We start from the raw sequence: 17,498 nt of genomic DNA, 5'->3' as shown, positions 1-17,498 counted from the left end.
TCCCTTTCCCATGCCCTAAATAAACTAAATATATATAAAACCTAAATATATATAATAGTCTGCAACTTGCTAAGATAGGCTTCATGGGTCTGTCTCTAGACAAGTGGGCAGCGCCATGCTTGACTTCCAGTTTCACTTTTTAATACAAATGTCAAGAGACACAAACTCGGAAAAGAACACTAATAGTCTTTGAGAGTCATGAGACCCAATGGGGAGGAGGCTAGATGACCCCTTGTTGTCATACTAGCCCCCTGAGCCAACTTAGACCTAGGGTTTTTCTCATTTGACTGGCATTGTTTGACTCCTTATCCTGTGTCTAATAGGTAATATTAATGGGTTTCGTGCAAAGCCACAGAGTTTTCGATTTTGCTGAAAAGAAGATGGGACAGTCTGCACTGGGTCCACATTCCTGCTTGGTCCCCTGAGCTGTGGCTGCCCTCTTCTGGGCACATGCTTTCCTGTGGCCCTCCATTCCTACCCTCTACTCTTGCATTACTTATAGGGCTTGCTCAGATCCCTGAAGCACCCACATATGTAGTGTCTGGTCTATATGGTACCCTTAGTGCCTAGATGGTGGAAAGAGCTGGTAGTGTCCTGAGGATCTGCTGCTCCCATGCTGGGGGAAAGAGAAGAGCCCATGAGAGGAAGATAGCATCCTCAGATGAGAGAGAGAGAGATGTTCCAAAATTGGGGGCAAAGGTCTTTATGTGTGTGTTTGGCGTGTGCCTGTGTGTGTTTGTATGTTTGAATCTATGGATGCAGGTGTGTGCACACAACGTTGGAGACACTTCTGGATGTTAGCCTCCATCTTCTACTCAGAGGCTGTCTTCCAGGGTTTGCTGATGTGTAAGGCAGGATAGCTAGACTGTGAGATCCCAGGAGTCTCTCATCTCCACCTCCCACGTTACAGTGGAAGTGTCACGATTACAGACACAAGCTGTCATGTATGACTTCAATTAGGTTCTGTGGATTTGAACTCGGGGCTTTGATGCATGACAAGCAATTTAACCCACTTACTTACAGATTTCCTTAAGGATCTGTTATTGATATAACCGTGACTGAGTACAGTGCCAAGAGGGTAGAGATGGAGATTTCTACGTGAATTTGGGTTCAGGATCCATAGTAGCCATTCAGATTCTTGCTTCACTAAGGAAGCCATGAACATTTCCAATTTAGTGACAGCTATTCCTCCATTTAAGATATTTCTTCCCCAAACCTTGTTTTTTCCTGAGTTCTTGCTCATTCTTTTTTGATCTATTTCATCTCACTAAAATTTTTCGCCAATGTGCTGCCTGTCAATCAAGGAACAGTTTTGCCTTGTTTTGCCGTTTTAGAGCAGGCTATTCTGAAAACCACGTGGGCACCGAATTCAGAGGGAGCCGTTCTGCCTCAGTTTTGCCGGCAGTACATGTCTTTCCAGTCTTTGCTAGACTTCTTCCTTTGACTCTATGTATTTCACAGTGTCGGTGGAAATCTTTTGTTTCCACATTCGCCTTAAAGCCAAAGCTTCCATTCTGGGTAGTCGGAAGCGCATGCCTGCCAGAAGCCAGCTGACTTCACTTAAAAGGGGGTGGGGGTCAACTTAGAGTAAAAGCTGTTTGAACTGGTATCAACCTGCTTAGCTGACAAGGGCAGAGACCTGGGCTAGCTTCCCCTCTGCCAAACAAGTTAGTAAGGAATATTCAAATATTAAACTGGTGCCCTTTTTGTTCTGGCTGTATACGTGTTGTGGATGCCACCTTTCTTTGGGGTCAAGTGATGACTCTTTAGATTTGCGTACCCCCTTTTACCCCCATCTCCAAGTGTGTGTGTGCGTGTGTGAGTATAAAAATACGTTACTTATGTGAACTACACACATATGTATTTTTTTTTTTTTTTGGTTTCTTTTTGCCTGCTAAAACTGGTCATAAAAAAAAAAAAAAGAGAGAGAGAGACAGCCTTCAATATCTAAGGTTTAAGAAGAGAACCAAAGACATCAATGGTGTCTGGCTTTTAAAACTGATTTTGGAGCACTTTTGTCAAAGAGAACAGTAGTTGGCTTACAGGATGGAGGGCTCAGATTCCCCAGGCTCCTCTGAGGACTCACTCCAGAAGACGAGATTTAGCCAAATTGCTACCAGGGCCTGAAGAGCTGACTCTGTCCCACCCAGTTTCAGTAGAGGGTGTGCCTGTGAGTTCTCTAATTCGAAGGTATGTACTGAGAAGCCTGTCCTGGGAGATGATGGGTGGCAGAGAGGGTAAAATCCAATTTCTACTCCTCATAGAGAACCTGATACTATGATTCCAGAAACTCCGGAGAAATTAAGTGAGCTCATACACAACAAGAACTTAGAGTGATGTTTGTTTCACAGTCACCTCTTGTTATTGTCAATGTTTCTGCCCTTCCACAATTCACATATGGAAGGCCTGGTGCCCACTGAGATGCTATTAGCAGGTAGACACTTTGTAAGATGGCTGGGTAATGAGGAAGGCATTCTTGTGGGAAGATGAGTGGTCTCGTAAAAACAGAGAACTCTTTTTTCTATATCATGGAAGCTAAGGCAAAGTAAAATATCTAACTGTGAGTTAGAAAGAGGGGTTCCATTAGGATCCAAATGGCTGGCACCTTGATCTTGGTCTTCTTAGACTCCTAAACCATAAAAAATAAAATTCTGCTATTCAAGCTACTGTGTGTTATTTTGTTATAGAAATCTGGGATAAGATACCCTTAAATGATCATTCAGTACTATTTTTACTATTTGTAAAATAGGGTGGGGAGGGGGGCCTGAACTTGAGTCTGGCTTTGAAAAGGGAAGTAAACTTCATAAATGTCTGTCCTTACTAATTTGACATCCCAGGGAGTCTACACTGAGTGAAGACATCCCAGTAGATATTGGAGGATGTCATGGGACACCATGGCATGCTACTTAAGGATAGTCACAAACACTCATCCCACCTATTAAATCTATCACAGGTCAGATATAGGCCAGAGGCGGCATTGATAAGTCTAATTGTTTATTCATTCATTTTATTGTTCTCCTCTGCATTACCTAACTATCTGAGTACTTCCTACATACTAGGTACATAGACACGAATGTTCACACACTGGCTTGGGGTTAGAAACAGTCATTAGGTATTTCTGTAATATAGAGCTTAATTATTTCAAGTTAGAAGCAATGATGAAGCACAAGTGTCCCATGATGCCCCCTCAAGCATGTGACATATACACCTCACTGGCAGAAAATTGCTTCAAAAAGAGGAACAAGACCACAACTCTTAGAAAAAGATTCTGTAAGTACCCAATTTATTCAGAAAACAATACAATTTAAACATTTGTGACTTTTTTTCTGTCGTACATTTTTTAAACCATCATTCCCAAAATGTTATGCATTTGGTTGACATGTATTTGCAAGATAATCTATAATTATAACTCTGGAAATTGTACAAGACATTTGATTTGCTTAATTAATTATTAGTGTTTCCGATTTAAAAAAAAAAAAAGAACCAAAAACTACCCCAACAACAGATTTCTTTTGCTTTGGATATACTTCACTATTTTTCTGACCAAAAATAAGTTACATTTTGTGCCTTCTATAGTTTATAAAACATTTGTCCATTTCTCGGAGAAAATATCATAAGAGAAGAAGTCATTATTTTGGTTTTAGACTTCCTTCGATTCAGACAAAATATCTCCACCCTACACAATTCCGGGGCATTTCTGCTTATGGAAATTGTACTCAGGAGTGATACAAAAGAGGTCAAAAAAAGCCCCCACAGTGAGCTCAAAGACCAAGCGATTAGAATGGAAAGTCGGGCAGTCATATTGCTATTTGGCATGAACAAGATTCCACTCAAGATCCAAGAGAGGAATCTTGGGAAATAATTTCTAGGAACTGGCATAAAAATGGAACCACCCATGTGGGGAGCTGTGGTGCCTCTGAGTCAAGCAAGAGCATGCCAGAAGGCGTACTTCTCAGTCCGGATGAGGAAGAGGTGGGGCTATAAAGCAGCGAGACTGGGATGTCGGGTGGACTGCTTCTGGAATCAGTCTCCTTACTTTTTAGTCTCATCTAGGAGACAGGCGGTCCTCTAAGCAACTGGGGAGCCTGGGGGCAGAAGAGGTGCCGTGGGCAAGCAGGCTAGGAGCTGCTCTGTTTGGCGTGATCTCTGTGGCGAAAACCTCAAGTTCAGAACCTCATTAGTCCTCATGCCATGCAAGGGATGCATTAGCATCTCTGAGGACCTTTGAGACGTGCAGAACCTCAGGCCCTGCATTAGAAAGCTTCATTAGAACAAGATTGTCGGGGAATTTGTGTCGATGGGAGTGTGTAACGATGGGTACTGGCGTAAGTAACCCAGGCCCACTTCAAAAAAGACTACTTCTAGGTACATAAGTTTATTTAGTAGAGAGAGACCATTCTCAGCAGGGAGAGATTATAGATAACAACTGCAAAAACAGTGTAAGGTTATTTTTATTATAATTATTTTAAACATGCAAAATACAGTCCATGCATCTGCCATTTTGAAAAGTCTCTCATCCTATAGGAGATTAAGCCAAATATACATTTTGGCTATCGACATTCACGAAATGTTTCAAAATGCTTTACAGTGTAAAGATAATAAGAAATTTAGCAAAATTTCAACAAACCGGTATAAAAATGGATACATATACCATTTTAATTTCAAGGCGACATGCTGTAAAGAGTATGTTATAACTGTATTTCATTGTAAAAAGTTTTTAACAATTCAAGAGTTTAACAGATCCAGGCCTTGGGCTACACATGCAAAAAATAAAATAAAATAAAATAAAAAGTCAGTTAGTTAAAAATCACCAAAACAAACGTGCTATATCTTTAAATGTATATTATTGTTTTTTTGTTTTTGTCGTTATTTTAAAGTACAGGAATAGATAAACAGTGCTTCAGAATTCTGTAAAAGTGTAGTTCACGGTGCCAGTGTCCGGGACGATTCATATACTTCCGATGAACACTTTGGTTTAATCCCTTTACCATTGTAATAGTCTACGACTTGGTTTGGAACTTCAGCCAACACGCTCTTGGCAAGGGCAGCTGGCGAGGCCTGCAGGGAAGAAGAAACAACCATCATTTGAAGCGGACAAGACACAGAGACACAAAGATCTGAGCCCTGCCCTGAGCGGCCAGCCTCATTCCCTCCGTCATCCAACCATCACCCACTCAGTGTTCATTCACGCTCTGGGCCTGCAAATGTAAACTCACGTCTGAGGATGAACTACTGTCCTGCAGGGTTTGGCTCGGTTTTAAATTTTGCATTCATTTTTAGATACTTACGTTCTGGTCGCTATGCCAGAAGCGGAAAGAGTAAGAGTCCTGGGAAGGCACTTGGCATGGCCAAGTTCAACCCATCTATGAGGTGTCAGGCTGTAAATGCTGCCCACCAGCATCATCACATCAGACAGACACTTCCCAACAGTGCAGATGCCCCTGAATGGGGATCTGTATTTCTAACACAGTGCTCTGGTGATACCTATTGAAATCTGAGATGTGCTGTTATAGAAAGTCACAAACACTGTGAGACCAAGTCATCACAGAAGAAATGACAGCATGCCTCCAGTATTTAACTTTCGGAGACAGCAACGCATCTGATGAAGAAATGCATCTGAAGAAAGAATGCTCGTTCCTATGTCAGGGATGGGGGTGGAAGGTGGGGTAGATTGTGGTGGCAGTAGTTGGTGGTTGTGGTAGTAGTAGTAGGGACTTTGTTTGGTTAGTCATTCAATTAGAAAGTGAGATTGGGGTGAGGATCTTGAATGCCCCTGTAGTATCGATTCTGTAGCAGAGAATGATTGAGATGAAGAGCATAGTGGACTCTCGGGTCATAGATAGCTGGCCCAACTCTTGGGTCTGACCTCTAGCATTGACTTCATAACCCCTGGTCAATCTGCTTCGATGGTCTGAGCCACCATGTTAACTATTGAAGGAATTGGAAGGTTGGCAGAGTGACCATTTAACAAATATTTGAGACTATCAAGAAAGAGAGCTGGCCTAGGGACTGTGCTTCTAATCTTCTCTTTCTTAAACCATTCAACACCTAGCTCTGATCTCAGAAGCAAAATGAGAAGGAAACAGAAGCCATGCTGTCTAATGGAGTATGAAAAAAACAACCAACCAACAAACAAACAAATGAAAAAACCCAGTAGCTGAGAGGCCCAGAAGCATCATGAAGAGTTTTGGTTTCTAATGGTCACGTATGCTTGGAGGCAGGAGCAGAATTTATCTCCATCCTCTCCTTGGTTACAAAGGTTAGAAGGCCAAAACCCAACTTGGTTTCCCAGCTTTTTCTACATCTAGAGATCGACGCCACATGACCTAATTTGCCCTATGAGATATAAGAGGAAATTTCCTAGATGAATTTTAGAACTCCTTACTTCCTGCTTCAGGGGAACAGAGCTAGTTGTCTCTGTTTTCCTCTTCCTTTTTTTCCCCCCTTCAATGAGAATGATAATTCTTGGAAACAGACAACCCTATTATCATCATGAAGACCCATCAAAGGAGGCTATACAGCACTGATTTCCACATCCCGGAATTAACCAAGAAAGGAGTGGCCTGAGCCATCATTGCTAATATTTAGCTACATAAGAATAAGTTTGCTCACTCCTCATCAAAGGCATTTTCCCCCCTGTTACCTTTTGTGACAGTTGCTTTCTAGTCATAACTGGTCAAAATGCAAAGAACAGTCAGTGGCTAGCCCCAGTTGAAGCAATCACAACACAATCCCTACACCCAGATCTCAGAAGAGGGGTTGGACAGATTATAAGAGCCAGATGACCAAGAGGTCTGGTGAGATAGTGTCTTTCATACATGAGAGGGGAGCTGTACTCCTTAAATCTTGACAATATGGTGGCCTAAACAAGAGCCGAGGGACCACACCAGTTGACTTTCCAGTGCAGATAGGTGGAATCTCAGAAGACCCCATCCCTGGATGAAGAACTACTGGACATTAATGGCTGTTGAGAGGGATAGTTTTCTCCGGGGAGCTCCCCAATCCTGTGTGCTCTGCCCTAAATACGTGTACATGAGTGCTAGAGATTGAACTAGGTCCTAACGTTTGCACAGCAAGCACTTTATAGACCGTGCCATTTCTCCAGCTCCAATTTTAATGAATCTGAATTCAATGATCCACTTGTGGTTAGTGGCTAGCTCATTGGAAAGCTCTGGGCCTAAGGGAGCCCCTTGTATAGCTGTGCTGGCACAGGTACTTGGTGTAGGAACATGAGTTGGTTAGAAAAACGGTAAAACCACAAAATCAGTTGGTAATAGCAGTAATATGGGCAGTATACACTAACCACTTCCATGGACTGGACATTGTACAGAAACTCCACCTTCTACGATCCAATGCATCTGTAGCATTTGTCTCATCTTACGAAAAGTCTGTGTCACTGAGACATTAAGCAAACTGCTCAGAGCCACATCGTTCAGAGCCTGTCCCTATGCACTTTAATGCACCATGTTAGCACACAGAGCAACAAAAGAAAGGCAACTCATGGGTTACTGGTGTGTATGAAATATCAGCTCCTCGCCTCCCTTTTATTTATGGCTTATTGAATTCTGAGTAGATTAGTTTGGATAATGAAAAGTTTTTCAAAATCTAATTTGAAACCCACGAAGATAAGGTAGGTGAAAATCCTCCTGTCACTCTGCCGATGTCACCCCAGGGAGACTGCAAATGCACAGCACAGAGTACAAGATGGGCACCACGTCCTTGTTCTGCTTGGGGCAGTTCTCCCTTGGGACAATTCTTTTGTTTCCAGTCCCCACTTCAGTTCTTGTCAACAATCTTCCTTTTTTTTTTTTTTTTGTCAATGCCTAGTTTAAACTGGAAGGTCTCTGCTCTGAAGTCATTTCAGGGGTGTAGGACCTGTGAGCTGTAGGCCACAGCAGCAAAATTGTAGCCGAGGATGGGGATGAAGGCAATCAAGCTAAAGTAATAAACTTCAAATCATGAGGGTTTCCTTTGCAGTTTTTGGGATTCCACTGCATGGTTCTCAGACATAAACTCTGTATCTTGCTGCAATGTCAGAACGTTGGCCACAGAGCTAGAAAGATGGTTCAGTCAACAATGTGCTTGCCAGGCCAGCATAGGGACCTGAATTTGTATCCCCAGCCCTCATGGAAACAGTGGGGGATGCATTCCTGTGAACTTGTAATTGCAATGCTGGGCTGTGGTGTGGTGGGTGGGGAGGGAGATATGCAGATTCTTGGGGCTCATTGGCCAACTTGGCGAGTGAGCTTGGGTTCAGTCAGAGACTCTCTGAAAAATTAAGGTGGAAAATGATAGAGGAAGATTCCTAATGTCAGTGACTGGCCTCCATAGACACAGGCATACCTAGCTACACACAGGCACATATGTACACATACATACATACATCACATACTACACACACATGCACACACATACATACACACATACATGCTGGGAATAACTGTAGGTTATTATCCACCTATGGGCTGCTTAGCGTATGGATTTTTTTTGCAAGTCTCCAGAAAATTCTCCAAAGCCTGGACTCACGTTTTCTTACTTCACTGGGGTCCCAGTGGGTGCAGATTAGTGAAACCTGAGTGTGTGAAGTCCTGAGTCAATGTGCATTGTTGGCACGGATGTGGCCATGTAAAGAGCCCCAGTGCTTCAGCCCCATGGGATTGGCACAGCCTTCCCCAAGCAAGGCTCAGAGGGGTGCCAAAGCCTTCTTCGGGTATGAAGATGTTGATAGTGTATACAGAAAATGCCCAAGATAGCTCCCAACACCATGTTTACAGCCTAAAGTCAGCCTCTCTATGGAGGCTGCTCCCATCTCCATTAGCTAAACCTGTCTCCTTAGTTCAGCTGCTCCCACAGTGCTGCAGCACCCACCAGAGAAGCCAAGTATGACCCACCACAACTTCTCTGTGTGTCTGTCTTTTCTGTTGCTGCCCCCGTCAGGTCTGCCTTTGGAAGCCATGCTGGATGAGGAACCAGTGTGTGTGTGTGTGATGTGTGCCTTGTGCAATAAACACTCCATGAATTTGGGGCTTAGAAGGTGTTTTAGTAGAAGTTAGCAACTTTCATGGCTTGAAGGCATTGCTCTTGTGTGTGCATATTTCATGGAGTGTGATAGCTAATTTTAAATGCCAACTTGGTAGTGATGCCTCTCCTATTAGTTGGCCTGGCTGATAGAAGACCAGCAAACTCTGTGAGAACAGCCTTCCCTCTCCCCTAGGGGTGTTAGGAAGCAGAATGTCATGTGACACGGCTGCGGCAGATTGAGCTTGCCCCAGGATACCCTTTCATGTGGATAATGCTAGACCTTTCTGATGCCATACTTTGCTGTCCGTAGCAGACAACTTGAAACCTTGGACAAGCCTCAGATACCTTTCTTTAGAAACTCTCTCCATGGGGAAGTGGGAGATGGGACACTGGGCAGTTACTCTTTCTTACAGCACTGACCTTAGATCTCCTGGTGGGATCAGCTTCCCCTGCCACTTGAAAATGCCCTCTACACTCAGCTCTGCAGCAGGGGATTGATTTCCTGCTTTCTTGATGATTTTAATTACACCGAGGCCCTCTTTCAAAAGAGAAGAGTGATCATGTGGCAGTATGGTGAGGACGAGACTTGGGGAGCCCTGGAGTGTACAGTCTCTTCTTTTAGAAGTTAGACAGGTCATAGAATCTAGAGTTCAGCTGAGGCTGTTTGGCTGATGCCTAGGACTGAATGACACTGTCATTCTGCCTACCACAGAAAGACACAGGTGCAGGCAGCCATGCCTGGAGAGCACATACAGAAAATAGGACAACTGAGAATAGCTCTGTTGCTGAGATTGACACTGCTTTAGTGTGGCGAGGTCCCAGGGCGAGCCCAAATTGGATTTGATGTGCTTGGACACAGCCGATAAGTTGACTGCGAAGAATGTTGGGAATTCACTTGAGGGAGAGTCTTTGGAGCAGAATGGCTTTTCCAACTATGCATCTAGTGGAGAGAGCCTGCATTGGATTACATGGTGCTGTGGAAAAGCCTGCACTGGATTGCATGGCACCAGGCCTCCCTCTCTTGTATCTCAAGAGCAATGGAGCCCTACATAGGGAGGGGCTGCTGTAGAAGCTAACAGGGCTCTTTCCAGAATGGACACATTCATTTGTACATTCATGGTAACCTGTACTGAGGAGACACAGCAAAGGACACTGAAGACTTGTGTATCTCCTTCTGCTAGGAGCTCATGTTTAGAGAGCCATCCCCACCCTGCAGCAGCAGCAGCAGCAGCAGCAGCAGCAGCAGCAGAGAATCCAGGGTTTCCGTGGAGAGCAAGGGCTATAGATGTGCTCTGTTGTTTGATGATGCTTACAAGGGCTTGCAAACTAAAGAGTACGGTCCTTTGCAGTCTATATATCTACCTCCTATTCTTCAATGGTCTCCCAGACATATCCTGGGCATCTGTGAATGGGCCTTGAATGAACCCAAAGTCTTAATGTTGGCTGTCACAATCTATTTTGGGGTGGGGTTTGTTGCAATTTCAATCTCCTCCTGACTCTATGGGGCTACTGATTATCCCCAAATTGGAAGAGTGTTATGAGAATCTTCTCAGTATCATACTAGGGAATTATCTAGAGTGTTTGCTTGCTCCAGCCAACCAGGAATTACAACTCTGCTTCATTGTTCACTGTGGATAATGGCTCATGACTGCACAGACCAATAGAATACAGGTGACTTTTGTCTGGCAGAGAAGTGATTTAAAGATTATGGGTTTGTATGTTCTTGGCCATGAACCAGTCCGCTTTGATGAGCTTATTCCAGCATTTTCTCCCATCCCTGACCACACTAAACTACTTTCATATTTATTTGTACTAGCTCAACCATCTTGCTCCTGCGTGAGCAGACTAAATTGCCAATGTTGTTCACTATTCTGAGATGGCTTAAGTGTCTATCATTTTGCTCATGAGTTTTGCCAAGCAGAGATAATCTTCTGTTGGCAGGGCCAGGGTGAATTTCAGCTCATCCTCGCTTCTTTCCCAGGTATCCTTGAGTAATCAATAAGCTGTCCAACTGTTTAGAACACCCCTGAAGGAACAAAAATCCTAAACTTGATCAGCAAAGGCAAGCATTTTCAAAATTTTGGTAACTATATTTACCATGATGGTATTTGTTTAGCATGACTCAATATCTGCTTTTTCCCCCAAATAGTTATGATTTGTATATCCTTCCTATAGGATTTGTTCAGCCCAGATAGGGGCTACTGATGCTGCTTTAAGGACAACAGATCATAACCAACATTGACAGACATGTGGGAGATGTGAGGATGCCCCCGTGATGTCTATACATACATGTTTGAAGTTCCGGAAGGGCACAAACTGGACGATGTCTCGAAGGACAGGCTCTCCCTTGGGTGACCTTAGAATTCCGTCATCACCGTCCAGCATCTGCATGTCACTGAAGTCGGCGTTCCCCACCCCCACGATGATGACTGACATGGGGAGGTGGGAGGCATGGACGATGGCCTCCCGGGTGTCAGCCATGTCTGTGATGACCCCATCTGTCAGGATCAGCAGGATGAAGTATTGCTGGAGTCAGAAGTCAGGTGACAGGTGGGAGAGAAAATGACAATATAGTATCAGTTAGGTATCTATAGCTAGGTGGCCTCCTTGCAGAACAACCATAGCAGCAGGGACAATAGACATTTTTGTTTATTTATTCAACGTACGCTCATGCCCTTTACTAGTGATAACAAGGGACCCTAACTCACAGTGTCCAATGATGGGAGAAACTGCTAGAGAGAAGGTAAATTCCCCACGTTGCCAGGAGGTCTTACTTATGTGGTATTTTGTTTATAGTTGCTTTATTACACGTGGTTCTGCCTTTGGACTATTGCAGTCTCTTCAAGAGCAGACTCATCTGGTCCTGGAGTCGTTAGTGATGGCCATTACCACATTGTTGGCTTTTGAACTAGCAAGAATAGCACCTGTGTCTTTGCTACTCTTCCTTTACTTGTGTAGGCCCTGGTATCCTAGAAGAATCGAAAGCATCCACTCTTAAAATTAAAGCTGCAGGAAATGCCAAAGATATCACAGATACTCTTGTGAACAAGGGAAAATGGACAGGTTTTCTCAGTTTCCCCTTACCTGGTTTTGTAAAGAATGTGGTTTTGGTTTCATTAAAAAAAAAATCTATTTTAGCTACCTTATCTATTTCATGATGGCCTTGAACAGACTATATAGCTGAGGAGGAGCACACCTTGATAATTCTGTCTTCATTTCCTGAATGCTGATCCTATGCGTGTCCACCACCATACCCACATCATGTGGTACTAGGGATTAAGTTTTGGGTTTGTGTGTGCTAGGTTAGCACCCTGCACTCCGAGTTTCACTGCCAATCCCTTAGTTACGTTTCCAAAAGATGAGTCTGTCTTCTGCATGAAGCATGATACACTTCATGGGGAAAGATGAAGTACAGATTCTACTTAGAATTTGTCTTGGTGTAAGTGAAAACAGTTGTTGGCCCTGAACAGTGGCCATGAAGGTATTCGGAGGTGCTAACACATGGGATACAGTTTGAAGATAGACTAGCATCATAACTTGCTGATCAATTGGATGGGGAGGGAGTGTTAACAGAATTTCAAGATGGCAGCCAGCCACTCTTACTTCCTATTAATGTCTTTGTGTGTTCTTTTCTCACACTGAGTTGGTCTAGTCTGTGTGGTCATCAGGGATGATGAGATGATGAAGTGAGTCTTCTGTGGTAAGTTATGAGACACGGTTACTCCTTTGTCTTCTCTTGGATCACCTGGGTGGGGCCAGCTGTTATGCCATGGGAAACTTTCTTTAGTAGTCATCCCGAGCAATGAGGAAATAAGGTCTCTGACCAGAGACCAGCAACTAAGCCATCTATTAGAAGAGCATTCAGTTTCAGGCCACTCTTCAAAGGACCTTACTCCTGGCCAGTATCTTAGCTGAAACCTTGGGAGACCTAAGCCCAGGCCACACTGGCCAGCTGTGCTCGAGTCTCTGGTCCACATTCAGCAAGAAGAAATGAAGAGAAAAAAACACAATGTAAGTCAAGGAACTCGTATTACTTCAGGGTTATAGCCTAAGCAGCTAGTTTGCATGATGGTAGTGTAGAAACCAGGAAGACCAGGAATTGAGCATGTCACAACACAGTGGACATAATAGCTTCTGCTAGTGAGTGTCTGTGTTCAGGCAAAGAGGCCGACCTTTGACATTTGTGTCCACCCTAAGCTTTACACCCCAGCAGATGCCGGTTTAATTAATTTCATCTTTCCTCCGAGAAGAAGATAGAGAAGTTAAGCCATTTAGGAAAACTAGAATTGACTGTCAGGCTAAAATGGGTGGCATGACCAGTAGTCAAAAGAGGCAGGGTGAGCCCTGTCCCTCTCCTTACCGATGCTTCCTTGGTGTTTGTCTCCTCTGAGGCTGACTTGGCAACCTTCTGAATGATGGGAGCGATGTTGGTGGGACCATAAAGCTGGAGCTTGGGAAGACAGCTCTGATAGGCTTCCACGACTCCTTGAATTCCTAAGGTGAGATTTGAAAAAAAAAAAAAAATTGACAGTTCCGTGGTCCCTTCAAATATATGTGTATACAAACGAAGTCAACACATTAACTTTCTCCAGATAGTCTCTATTCATACCACTCATAGGACTTCAAGACAAAAGGAAATGCTAGGTCAGTATTTCCTGCCTCCCCTCCCCCACTGAGATCGGCTCATGATGGGTGGTCAAAAGCAACTGTTTGCCCAAAGTCACCCCACAGAAGCGTTTATTAGCTCACTAAGGTTTAAGGAGGCAGGAGCTGCCCCCTTTTCCTGTGTGGAGAAGCAGAGGTTAAGAGAAAGTGGCCCAGGTCCCAGAGAAAGTGAGTTGCAGACTCAGCATATACATACAGATGTTTGAGCTGAAAGAACCACTAAGCCAGTCGGCTCTGGTGGTCCATTTGCTTTGTTTGTTTATCTCCTTGTTGATTTGAGAGTAAACACTGCTGCCTGTAACTGTCACCGCACCTGTGACCCTCTCTCCAGATACCACACCCAGTAAGGGCGAGGATCATAACTCATCCATTTCCGTATCTCCCACAAAAGGGCTGGCGGCAGTGCTGAGAGGACGCTGGGTGTACCATGGACATGAACACAGCCTGCAAGCCCATAGGCTGGGTGTTATGAGTGACCGATGTCAATTGCTCATTTAAGGACCGGTGTTCACCCTGAGGTCACATGGGCTCAGGAAGTAGAAAAGCCAGGGATTTTTCTGGGAGAAGTCCTGCCTGCGCTCTTTGGCCCCACGGAAGACCATTAGCAATAAGTTGCCATTATAAATCCATTTTATTCATATGGATGCTGTTGTTGCCCATACAATGATTGCTCTCCCCTGCTTTAGCTCTTCTGTCTATCCCCCTTGGTACCAAAGCAGCACACTGCTCTTGATTTTGGCCATAGGGAGTCACAGGAGTCACTGTTGAAATTGTTCTCCATAGCCATCACATACGGCAAATCAGCCTGTGAGCAATTTGGATGAGCAAGTTCTCTTCCGTTCTGCCTTATATGGGTTTCTTTGAGAACACTCCACCTACTTAGGCCAGCCTGAAACACAGATGCCTGCCATTCCAAAGAAACCAGATTATTTTGCGACATGGAAAAGAAGCAAAACGAAGCTGGGTTTTTTTTTTTTGTTTTTTTTTTTTTTTTTTTTTTTTTTTGGGTGGGGTGGGGTGGGGCACACACAATTTTGATTTCCTTTTCAATACTATCGGGGAATTGAACTCTGAGAGTGTGAGCTGGTAAACACTAGGGTATGTACCTCAGTCTCCTTCGGTGGGAAATCACCTTTCTGTCTTTGACAGAGTCTTTCCCTGACCTGGAAGCTCAGGGTTTCAGCTAGACTGGAGATGTCAGGAGAATAGAGGAATGCAGAATAAACTGTTTTTGAGTGATGGGGGTGCAAATACTAGGATAGCAGAGATCCTGACTTTGAGGGCACTGTGTTCAGAGCCAAAGATACTGATGTCCTAGCTTTAGTAAATGTCAAGTTCATGAAAGAAACTGCAGAATGTTCTGCACCTTTCACTTCATCTCACTTCTCCCTCCATAAGAAGGTGGAGAGGAGTGTGGACATTTACACCCTATAAGTGTCAATGTCACAGCCACAAAGGCTCTCGGCTTAGTTTGTTACTTTTTCAGAGCAGATGGGATCATTCTTATCATTGTTCCCCAAGCATTGTTATCTCATGGGGTCAAGTTCAGGTGTTTCTAGCCAGGAGAAAACAAATGGTTTAGACCAAGATGTTGAGTCTTTGATCTCTTTCCAAGGTATTTGCTCCAAGTCAGCATTGTTAATGTGCTGGCAGTGGCAAGTGATTTTCATATCCTCCCCCCTTTCCTTAAATCTGCACAGAAACTGGACAATACAGGTAAAAAGCAGAGAAGCAGAAAGAGGAATGTCTCAGCTTGGTCCATCATAGGCCATTCTCCCATTCAAAGAAAAAAAGAAAAAGAAAAAAAGAAAAGAAAAGAAAAAAAAAACAAACAAAACTAAAATGAAATTTTAATCAGTGAATTGATTTATTTTATTTAATTAATAGATTAACTTTGTTTTGGCTGGAGGAATCCATGATCTTGCCGAAAGCCCACTTTCTCCTAGCCACCTATCTCTTCCAGGGTGTGTGGGCCTACTTTAGAATGTGTTTCTCAGCTCCCTGCGGAGCAGTGTGGCTTATTTGGGTTTTCAGAGCTGATTTCAGTGCTTTGATACAAACAACCCATCATCTGCCTCACTAGAAAGATACCGGACCTGGAAATGTGCACAGCGTCACAGGCTCAGAGAGACACTGGCTCTCTTTCGAGTTATGACTTTACCTGCACACTCCGGGTTGTCTTCATTAAAGTTGATGGCAAAGTCATGAGAGACCTAGACACCGATGGAGATTTTAAAAGAGGAAGAAAGGAGAATTACAACTTGACTCCATTAAGGAGGCACTGGAGGTTTAGGGTTTGTAAACAAATAGCATTACATTCATTATGAGTTAAGCAGCGGGTACCATTTTAAGCCGTTATACAATCAATCTGAAATGGAGGGTGACGTCTCAGCTCCCCGTGGAGCTGAGGTGACAGGAAGATTTTCTAGGATCAGATAAATGCTCACAGGAGGGGGAAAGTATAACATATTGAAAAAGAGGGAAAGAAAGAAAAAGAAAAGGCTTCGGAAAAAGCAACCTTAAATGGTTTCTAAATTCAACTGGATACAGACCAAAGGGTTAAAGTTGAATGGGTGCTTACTTGAACCACCAATTAAAAAAAAAGAACTCAACTCAAGCTGCCCAATAGACATGGTGCCACTTATAGAAATGCTAGCTAAGCTGTTGACATTTAAGAATCGTTCTGATATACAGAATTTCAGTGCATGGGGTTCTTCATGTACACACAGGTGAAATAGAGTGCCTTTTTACTTCTGAAAATATAAGTGACTAAAGCCATAGACCCTGTAATCTTCCACCACAAACTTCCCTGCCTGGCTGTGCCTTGCCTAAGCGTAAGGTTAGATGATATGCAGCTTGCTGTTTTCTTCCCCTTAAAATCTGATAAAAGGAATGGGATATTCTGGCATCTGGACAGTTTTATTAAATCACTTGGAATTTCATGGAAAATTCCATTTCAAAGGCTATTTCTGATCGTTGGGTCTCTTGGATGCTAAAAAAGTAGGTCACCTCATTAAAAGACAGACACCTCCTTTCTTAGTGGGAGGTCACAGGTGAAGCAGCTGGTGTTTGCCCACTGTCCCTTTATCCTCCACAGATTCCAGACAAGTGAGCTGACTTCCAGCTGCCCTACTTGGTTTATTTACCTCATATTCCTTTGTCAACCCAAGCTATATACTATATATGCTGGCACCGACAATCTCTAGGGAGATCTAAATAGATATTGTTTGAGTTCCTGGAGTTAAACGTTTTGGGGGGTGTTTTCTCCATCTCTTATCATCTTAATAGTGAGTTAAGACAAGAGACCCCGTAGCTGGGCCTTTGAACAACATACCCAGAATGCTCTGCACTCTGGCCTAGACATCCATAGTTACACAGAGAGCAAGGACGTGTGCAGTTACAAGATCCTAGGTCCACTCACTCACCGTGTATTCCGGGGGTATCCTGGCGCCAAACCCAAAAGCCGGGAACATTTTGTCACTGGAATTAAATAAAAAAGAAGCTGCTTCATTTATTCATCTAAGAAGGAAGAGAAACAGGAGCCTGTGTAACCTCACCAGGGCATGTCGCCAAGCCAAGTGCTGAGTCATGCAATAGTGTGGATAATCAGAACTAAGAAACAATCATTAATGTTCATTACTGATTAATATACAGCCTCTTCCCTTAAGGTTTTTAACTAAGCTTGATAGGCAAGAGTAAATGGACCTCAGATTTGCACAGATCCTCTTCACCCCCAATTATGATTTTCTGTTTTCTTGAAAGAGTGATGAGAAGTTTGACAACTCTAATCATTGGCTGAATTAGGATATTTC

At 43.5% G+C, this 17,498-nt stretch overlaps 1 protein-coding gene across 1 annotated transcript in view; it reads right to left on the bottom strand.

Moving 5' to 3' along the window:
* Window positions 1-3,266: 3,266 nt before the first annotated feature.
* Window positions 3,267-17,498, bottom strand: part of Cpne4 (copine 4) — a 458,320-nt gene continuing 444,088 nt past the window's right edge. The window contains exons 12-16 of the mRNA XM_021206230.2: window positions 17,112-17,166; window positions 15,848-15,899; window positions 13,382-13,515; window positions 11,311-11,547; window positions 3,267-5,058 (exon numbers count right to left, since the gene is read on the bottom strand). Coding sequence (XP_021061889.1) covers window positions 4,924-5,058; window positions 11,311-11,547; window positions 13,382-13,515; window positions 15,848-15,899; window positions 17,112-17,166 — 613 coding nt within the window. The 3' untranslated portion in view covers window positions 3,267-4,923. The remainder of the gene's footprint in view (window positions 5,059-11,310; window positions 11,548-13,381; window positions 13,516-15,847; window positions 15,900-17,111; window positions 17,167-17,498) is intronic.

The sequence above is a fragment of the Mus pahari genome, chromosome 10, assembly GCF_900095145.1.
Source record: "Mus pahari chromosome 10, PAHARI_EIJ_v1.1, whole genome shotgun sequence".
NCBI lineage: Eukaryota > Metazoa > Chordata > Mammalia > Rodentia > Muridae > Mus > Mus pahari.
This window is presented reverse-complemented; position numbering and strand designations above follow the sequence as displayed.